At 71.0% G+C, this 8,640-nt stretch overlaps 1 protein-coding gene across 1 annotated transcript in view; it reads left to right on the top strand.

Annotated features, from left to right (window-relative positions):
- LOC101620666 (voltage-gated potassium channel subunit beta-2) overlaps positions 1-5,903 on the top strand; it is a 30,551-nt gene extending 24,648 nt beyond the window's left edge. Inside the window, exons 2-7 of the mRNA XM_012734581.1 lie at positions 7-189; positions 1,312-1,432; positions 1,517-1,611; positions 2,179-2,299; positions 2,505-2,593; positions 3,669-5,903. Of these exons, the coding sequence (XP_012590035.1) occupies positions 7-189; positions 1,312-1,432; positions 1,517-1,611; positions 2,179-2,299; positions 2,505-2,593; positions 3,669-3,758 (699 nt within the window). The 3' untranslated portion in view covers positions 3,759-5,903. The remainder of the gene's footprint in view (positions 1-6; positions 190-1,311; positions 1,433-1,516; positions 1,612-2,178; positions 2,300-2,504; positions 2,594-3,668) is intronic.
- The last annotated feature ends 2,737 nt before the right edge of the window (positions 5,904-8,640 follow it).

The following is an 8,640-nucleotide window of genomic DNA, read 5'->3' as shown; positions in this document are numbered from 1 at the left end:
CCGGAGCGCACTGCTTGCAAGCGGGCTCTGCAGCACCCCACGGCCGCGCTCGAGCACCCCACGCCGGGGCCGGCCCGCCCACCCGCCTCTCCCTCCCCGACAGAGACGGTGCGCGCCATGACCCACGTCATCAACCAGGGGATGGCCATGTACTGGGGCACGTCGCGCTGGAGCTCCATGGAAATCATGGTAGGCCGGGCCGGGGCCGCGGGTGGTGACGGGGACGCCACAGGCCCTGGCCGCGGGCCCCCTTGCGAGCAGCTGGGGTTCGGGAGGGGCAAAGCGGGGCGTGGCGCCCCGGGTGCTGCCCTGGCCCCGTCCCCACCTGTACTCTGGATGCCCCGGCCCTGCCGACGGGTCCGGGGCTCTCGGGCCGGCACTGCGCCTCACCGAGGTCCGGGCCCGCGGGTGCAGACGCGTCACGCAGCTGACCCCGTCGGGTGCTCACGGCACCGCCGCGTCGCTGCTCTGCAGACGAGGGCAGCGGGCACAGAGAGGCTAAGTCACACACCCGCGGTCACACAGCGGCCTCAACGTGAGCCGGCGGCTGGCCCAGGCGTCCGCTCGCCCGTGTCCCCCGCCACGAGTCCACAGCCGCCCCGCCAGGGGCCGTCCAGGCCGCACAGCCTAGATGTTTCGGGGGATTTCTGGGTGTCTCGGGAGGGCACTGGCCAAGCCCAGACCCCTCCGGCCCTAGCCTGCCACGCCCAGAAGCCCCTGCGGCGGGGGTCCCGGAGGGGTGCCCCTCTGGTGAGTTCCAGACTTCAGCTTCATGGGAAAGTGAAGCAGCACTTTGCTTCCAGCAAAAACGCAGCCCGGGGGCCCTGGCCTGGGGTCCGCCAAGGCAGCCGGGGCACGAAGGTGCGTTTGCATCTTCCTGAAGCTGCCTGGAACCAGCAGAGCTCTCGAGGTGCCTGTACGCCCGTTCTGCGGATGGGAAAGCTGAGCCCCGCTCAAGGGAAAGGGCCCCTCGGCCTGCAGACAGGCCTCGCGGGGGTCTGAGCAGACGGCAGGCCTGGGCCCTGCTGGACCCTCCCCCCGGCCGTCCGGAAGCGGGCCCTAATCTCATTCTCACGGAGGGGGACGCTGAGGCTGCAGGGCGAGCCCTGCCCGAGGCCGCCACCAGCCCTGCCAGGAGCTGTCACAGTGCTCAGCTGTGCCCCCCCCCAGGCCCTGCATCCTCTGGGTCCCTCCGCACCGCCATCACCCCGGGAAGTTTGGGGGTGGGGCAAGGAAGGCACCCAGCTAATTCTGGGCGCCCTTGTGTCCTGGTGGCCCGGGCCCCGCGCTGACGGCAGCCCGCCCCCGCAGGAGGCCTACTCCGTGGCCCGGCAGTTCAACCTGATCCCGCCCATCTGCGAGCAGGCCGAGTACCACATGTTCCAGCGCGAGAAGGTGGAGGTGCAGCTGCCCGAGCTGTTCCACAAGATCGGTGCGCCCGCCTGCCCCCCGCCCCTCGCTGCCTCTCCCGCCCCGCCCCGGCCCGGCGGGGTCTGAGGCCTGGCTCTCCCCGCAGGAGTGGGCGCCATGACCTGGTCCCCGCTGGCCTGCGGCATCGTTTCTGGAAAGTACGACGGAGGCATCCCGCCCTACTCCAGAGCCTCCTTGAAGGTAGGGGCTGCGGTCAGGCAGGCCCCTCAGCCCTGCACCCCTCTTCTGCCTCTGCCCCCCTCCCTTCAGAATTCACACCCTGGGCTGGTGCGCCCCCACCTGGCCAATCCCCGAGACTGGGGGCTGCCAGCTGCAGGGCTGCAGCTGTCAGTCAGAGGCCTGTGCCAGCGCCACCCCTCGGGTGTGCCTCCTGGGGTCTCCAACGCGGGGGGAGGGGAGCAGAGCCCAGCCCGGGGCAGGGCCGGCCGGGTTGGTGCTAGAACTGGCTTCCAGGCCAGAAGGGCCTACGCCCGGGAGGCGCGCCATCCTGGGAGCGGGGCGGGACGAGGCCCCCAGAGCCCAGGGTCCTGCTCCTCCGAGGCTGCCAGGCCTGGGAGAGGCGGGGCGGGCCCGCCACCCCCCAAGTGCGGTGAGTCCCATCCCCCAGCCGCTCTGGCCAGGTGTGGCCAGGTGTGGCCGGGTGTGGCTGGGGGGCGCTGCCAGGCTCTGAGTGGCCCAGGCCCTGCTGTCTGGGGAAGGGGCGCAGAGGCTGGGGGCCGCCCTCACCTATGTGCTGCCCCTCCCCAGGGCTACCAGTGGCTGAAGGACAAGATCCTGAGCGAGGAGGGCCGGCGCCAGCAGGCCAAGCTGAAGGAGCTGCAGGCCATCGCCGAGCGCCTGGGCTGCACGCTGCCCCAGCTGGCCATCGGTAACGGGGCCGGGGCACGGCTACGGGAGAGGGGCCCCCCCAAACACCCGGCCCTCCACCAGGGAGCCGGGGCTCCCCACACCTGCTCCGGTCCCCCTGGGGCCAAGTCTCCAGCCAGCACTACAGCCCCTGCTGGCCAGGCCCCCTAGGCACACCCCTCCCCGGGCCCCAGGGCACCCCGCTCACCTCGGTCTCCCGCCCGCAGCCTGGTGCCTGCGGAATGAGGGCGTCAGCTCGGTGCTCCTGGGGGCGTCCAGCGCAGACCAGCTCATGGAGAACATCGGCGCCATCCAGGTGAGCGGGCCGCGGCCACCCGGCGGGGGAAGGGTGGGCGGCGGCTGGGCAGGCTGTGGGGTCTGGCCGGCCTGGGGCGTCCAGCTGGGCGGGCAGGCGGCTTGGGTGAGGGGTGACCGGGCCTGGGGGTGAGGCCCTCACCGGCGCGTGTGGCCCCCTCTGCTACTTTCGGCTCCACGTTGGCACCCCCCGTTCAGCGGCGTGGGGTCTCGGGGCGCCCGGCCTCGCAGATGCCTCGGGTGTGTCGCCTGTGGAGTGGCGTCGGGCACTGCTGTGGCGGGGAAGGCAGGTCTCAGACAGCCGGGCAGGGGGTGTGGCCGCCTGGCACCCTCGGGCCGCCGCGCCCCGCCAGGCCCAGCTGGGAGCCCTCAGGCCGGAGTCCGCGACCCGCTGGGCGCAGTGACCATGAAATTGGAAATTCAAGACAATTCAAGACGTGAGGGCGGAAAGTGCCCGGGGGAGCCCCGGGGCCCGGGGGGAGGGGGCTGTGGCCCAGGTGGGCGCGGGAATGCCCCCGCAACAGGAAGTGGGCATGAGGGCCAAGGGGGCGCAGAGCCCCGCGGGCTCTTCCCAAGCCCTTGGTGCTTATCGTGGGTGAAGCCGGAGACGCGACGGGCTCGGGGCAGAGCAGCATGGCTAGGGGCCCCGCTCCGGCTGCCGACTGCCAAGCCGGGGAGCAGGGGGGAGCGGGGGCTTCTGGGAGGCGGCAGCAGTCTGTGGCCGGGGGCCGCCAACAGGTCGGGCCAAGGCCGGCTTCGGGGGAAGGCCTCCGCCCCCGAGCCGAGGGAGTGGTGGGCAGAGCGGTCCGGGAGGGTGTGGAAACCAGGCGTCTGCATGCTTGCCACCACCAGCCTTCCAGAGGGTTCTGGAGCCCTCTGGAGCGTGGAGAGGAGAGCACCGAGCAGGCCAGAGTGCAGGCGTCCGCTCTACCCCAAACCTTCTGAGCTGCGGAGCAGCGTGGGCCCGGCTTCTGCAGCCGCACCCCAAAGCCAGGCGGGCCGCGCAGCGGGGGGCGGGCGGCTCCTCTCGGCCAGGACTGTCGGCTGAGCGCTGACCGCTCGCCTTGTGCTCACAGGTCCTTCCCAAACTGTCGTCTTCCGTTATCCACGAGATCGACAGCATCCTGGGCAATAAACCCTACAGCAAAAAGGACTACCGGTCCTAAGAGGCCGGCCGCCGCCCGGACACTGGCGCCTCCCTCCTCGTCCGTCCGCTCGCTTAAGCTGTTGCAAGGCCAAGTCCAGCGTGGCTGCACCCGAGAACAGCGCCACATGGCCGCGGAAGACCTCACTGTCACCCGAGACCCCTGCTGCTTCGCAGGGCGGTGGCGGGTGGCCGGAGGTGGCTCCGTTAGCAAGGACGGTCAAGCGCCCGCCCACGCCTCGCCTCTGCTCGCCCTTCCAGAAGAAGCGCCCCCGCTCCCGGCCGGCCGCGCCAGCAGCCCAGGCACAGACACGCCTCTCCCTGCCCAGCCGCCTGGTGGGGGGAGGGGAAGAGGAGGGCCCTGGGCCCTGGGGCGGGGCAGGGCTCCCCTGGACAGCCCTCCCGCTCCTGCTGCCCAGGGCCAGGGCCCCGGGGCTGGCCTGACCGCCCGCCCTCCCCCAAGGGTCCTGTGCCTGGGACCTGAGGGGCCTCCGCGGCCCTTGGCCCCCACCGGCGCTGGCAGGGCCGGGGTCTGCAGTTTGGGACTCCCCAAAAGTTTGGGGGGCTGAGCTCACATTCACTGTCCCACCTCATCCCTCCCTGCACACAAACGATGAGCCGGACCCTTGGCAGGGGTGACTCCAGCCGCTGCCTCCCTGCCGGGTGCCCAGTGCTCTGCCCTCACCCCGCCCAGCTCGTGCCTGCTTCGTGGCCACACCGGGGCTCGGGCTGATAGCCGCAGCAGGCACGCCCGCCCGCCTGCCTCTGCTGGGCTCTGCCCCGTGGGCGCCTGGGGGCCCTCCAGGGAGGGAGGATGGGGGTCTCCATGCTGCAGCAGGGCCGGGCGGGGTCTCTGAGCAGCAGCCACCGTCCCACTGAGCAGGCAGGGACCAGGGAGAACCCCAGACAGCTGCCCCTCCCAGGCCTCAGAGGGGGTGAGGCCCTCTGTCTCAGGGGGGCTAAGCAGGTGCTCAGAGCCTGGCAGACGGGGAGCCAGGCCCTCTCCACTCCCCCCAGCGGGTGGGGTCTGCCACCTCCGGCCCCAGCCCGCGCCCTGAACAGGCCAGACCTCGAGGGGGGACGAGCAGGCGGGACCAGCCCGTTGGCAGGGGCCAGGCTGTGCCTGCCGCTCCAGGGCCCCCTCGCGCCTCCCGCCACCCGGCCCGCCCCGTCGCCCAGCAGCAGCAGGCACTGTGGACCGTGCCTGGCCCTTCAAGCAGCAGTGTCCGGGGCCCCCACCATTCTCCGGGACTGCCGGCCGGTGCTGGGGGTCGGGTGGGTGGGCAGCTTTAAGCCGCAGAGGCGGGGAGCAGGACAGCTTCTTTCACTGCAGCCCTCTGTGCTGACCCTGGCTTCCAGAAGCGTCCCTTCCTGCCCACCAGGCCGGAGCTCTCCGCCACCAGTCTCCTGCCGGCTTCGGAGCTGCGCGGAGGGTGTGGACTGCCTGCCCCAGCGGCGCCCCGGCCCGGCCCCGGCACGCGAGTGCAGCTGGGCCCCACCTGCGGGCCATGCTAAGGCGCCAGCCTGCCCCCTGCCAGGGAGAGCCGCTGTCCCCCAGTCCTGCCCAGATGGACCAGGGCGTGGAGTGGGGCCGGGGGCTCCCCGGCAGGGAGACCAGGGCCCCGGGGTGAGCTCGGCTGAGGGCAAACACCCGACGCCAGTACCAGGCACGGCGGGCCGAGGGCAGCCTGGCTCCGGCGTCGTTTTCCAGACCCACTGGCAGGGACGATCGGTGCCCTTCCTGGGGGTGGGGCTGGTCATTTGGGGGGGCTGGGGGGGGAGGGGACCGGTTAGGCCGGAGGGAAACCAAGGGCTCAGTCTAGAATCCGAGGGCTGAGCAGGGCTCGCCCCTGGGGGCGGGCGCCCTGGTGGGCGGCGGGAAGCTCAGTCTGCCCTGGAGCAGAAGTGCGAGACCTGGGGTGGGGTCCGTCTTCCTCGCTCAGACATCTGAGCCCCGAACCCACCCACCCCACCGCCAGCCTGCGTCCGGGAACTCGGAGGGGCTGTGGGCGACCCCGCCATGTAAATAGCGCTTTCTCGCTCCTCTGGCTCTGCCGGCCGGCTACCGGCTACCGCGCCCCACCAGGCCTCCTGCTTCCAGCGACCCTCAGCGGACACTCAGCCTCCGTATTTATGGAATGACAAAATAAAGCCCAAGTTCACCAGGCTCTCTGCGCCCCTCGTTTCCAGGGCGTTGCTCCGGGCCAGGCCGCCCCTGCCCACCCACCCCCGCCCCACTGGAGCTGGGCCCAGGGGGGTGGGGAGGGCGGGCCTGGGAGGGGCAGCGGTTGGGGGCCTCGTGGTCAGAGGCGCCCCCTCCTCCCTCCGAGGGACTCAGAACAGCAGCACCCCGCTGGGCCCCCACCCAGAGGCGGCTGTACCCCCTGGGGATAGGGCCCTGGCCCAGGGAGGCCCCCTGGCTCCCTGGGGGTCAGTGTTTCCCCGAGGTGCGAGTCCAGGGTGCTAGTAGGAGAAAGGGGACCCCCACAGGTCTGGTCCAGTGGGAGGCGGCGTCAGGCGACCCCCCTCCCCCGGGGGCAGAGAGCAGCGGGAAGCACTTGGGTCGGTCCTTTCCCAAAGGGTTTATTAAAACACAGAAAACCAAGACGCACAGTACAAAGCAAAGGGGATGGCGGTGGCCGCCTCGCGGACCCCACGTCCTCCTCGACGGCCGGTCACGCTCAGCCCGGAGCTGCTGCAGCTCAGCCCCCAGGCGCCCCCGACAGGCCCCGGCCCAGCCTCGCGCCCGGCCGGGCCCCGCTCATCTGCAGATGGGCGCCGGAAGCAGCCCGGGGGCTCGGCCCCAGGACAGGGCTCAGGACACACACACACCCAACGGGCCCTTCTGGGTTATCGCACCTAAAAAAATACTTTGTTTAAAAAGAATCTGAAAACTGAGAAAAAATCCAAAAACACAACGCCAAGAACTTTGGGCTGATGTACCACAACCGGTAAACTTCCAGAAATATAAAACGGGAGGGCCGCCCTCCTGCGCGGACACGGGGGTCACAGGCCAGCGCGGGTGCGGTGGGCAGAGGGCCCCCGCCAGGCCTGGCCTCTGCCCGCCCCCACCAGGCCCTCCTCACCCAGCTTCTGCCGCCCTCTGCAGCGCCAAGGGACCCTGCCCCAGCCCCGCCACCCTCTGTACCCCGGGGCCCACCCAACACGGGGAGGGCCCGGCCTGGCGGGGCCAGAGGGCGGAGGCCAGGCCTGGCGGGGTCAGAGGGCCCCCGCCTGGGCCGCAGAAACCAGGAGCTGCCGGAGGGCGCTCGCGGGGCGGGGCCCGGGCAGCACGGCCGCCCGGCCCATGCCACAGCGATGCTCCCCCAGACTGCGGCCCAAAGGCGGCTCAACGAAGCCCTACTCGGCACTGCTTTAAATAATAAGGTGGCTGGGAAAAAACGCGCTAGCACCCTGGGGTTCCGCTTGCAGGGGTGACCCCAGTTGTGCCAGCAGCTAAACCAAACCCTGAAGATGCCGGAGACAGAGGGGCCCCACCCCAGCACCACCTCCGGCAGGAGATACGGAGAAACCAAGAAGAAAGCGTATTTTCGAGATCCTTTTTCTCCTCCAAGTCAGTCGACCGGGACCCCACTCCCCAGCCGTCAGCCCCACCCAAGCCTCCGGGTGCTGGTCTCAGGGAGCGGAGCCCCAGGGCAGCAGTCCTCGGGCCTGGCCGTCTGCAGTGCCCAGCTCTGTCCTGGCGCAGCAGCCCAGGCCGGCCGGGCCTGTGCAGGTGGTGAGGGCCGAGGGCGGGGCCCAGAGGACGGGCGGCAGCCGCGGGTGCTCCTCTGCCCACACCCCTCTGGCACCCCACAGCAGCCTGTCCCGCATTCAGGCAGGATCTGGGACCCAGGACCCCGCCTGCTGAGGGGGCCCTCACCCGACACCGGCGTCCAAGGCCGGCACCAGCACTGACCCCCCACCTGGGAGGGAGGGTCTCGGCCTGGGGTGGTCACCGCCCGGGCTTGTGCCGGGAAGCACCTACCGAAGGCCAAAGCCAGCACACCCTGGGTCCTAACTGCACACCCTTGGACACTCCCTGCTCCACCCCACAGGCCAGGGCACAGCACTGGCCTTTCTGATCAAAACTGGAATGTGGGGTCACCACGATAGAAGGGCCTTGGGGGTCCAGCCCTCCAGGGCTCAGACAGAGCCACATACAGATGAGCATGCTGGGGCTCTGAGGGCCAGCCAGTGACCCACACGTCCACCGTGACACGGTCCCTCCTGGCCAGCTGAGCCCACAACCCAACGGCACCCCTGCCCCCAGGAACAGCTTGTCCTCACACAGGATTCCGCACCCAGGAAGGTCCCAGCTCAGGGCTCAGAAATGCCTCTGGGCTGAGCTTGGGCCAGAGGGGCCTCAGACGCAGCCAGCCAGGCCCACGGCGCGACAGGAAACCGCAGCTGGGTGGGAGGGTCAGGATTCAGAAGGGCGTTCACCGCAGGAGCAAGGGCCAGAGCCTGGAGCTGCGGCCGTGAGGTGGAGGCCATCGGGCCCAGCCCCCGTCCCGAGCGAGCTTCCCCGCGCCACCTGGGGACAGATCAAGGACACTGTGACCCTGCCCTGGGAGCCAGGTGCTCAGGTCCAGGCCTTCCCACGGGGTAAGTCCAGGCTCCAGGCGGCGCCTGGTGTCCCCACCTCTGTGGCCGTGAGATGGCCAGTGTGGCCTGCAGGAGGCTTCAGGGCAGGGCCGAGGGCTCCTGGTCCACCCTCCGTGCCACCGGCCCGCCGCGGGGCTGGGAGTGCGTGGCCCGAGCCCAGCAGAGGGCAGGCCCCTCCCGCGGTGGCCAAGACAAGGGCCCCGGCAGCCGCTAGCCAGCAGGCCTGCGCTCCCCTGCAGGACACACACCCCCACCACGGCCTCCAGCCCCGCCCAGCCCGGGGGCCGGGCAGGCCG

Source organism: Condylura cristata, unplaced genomic scaffold (assembly GCF_000260355.1).
Source record: "Condylura cristata isolate star-nosed mole 26May11 unplaced genomic scaffold, ConCri1.0 scaffold00060, whole genome shotgun sequence".
NCBI lineage: Eukaryota > Metazoa > Chordata > Mammalia > Eulipotyphla > Talpidae > Condylura > Condylura cristata.
This window is presented reverse-complemented; position numbering and strand designations above follow the sequence as displayed.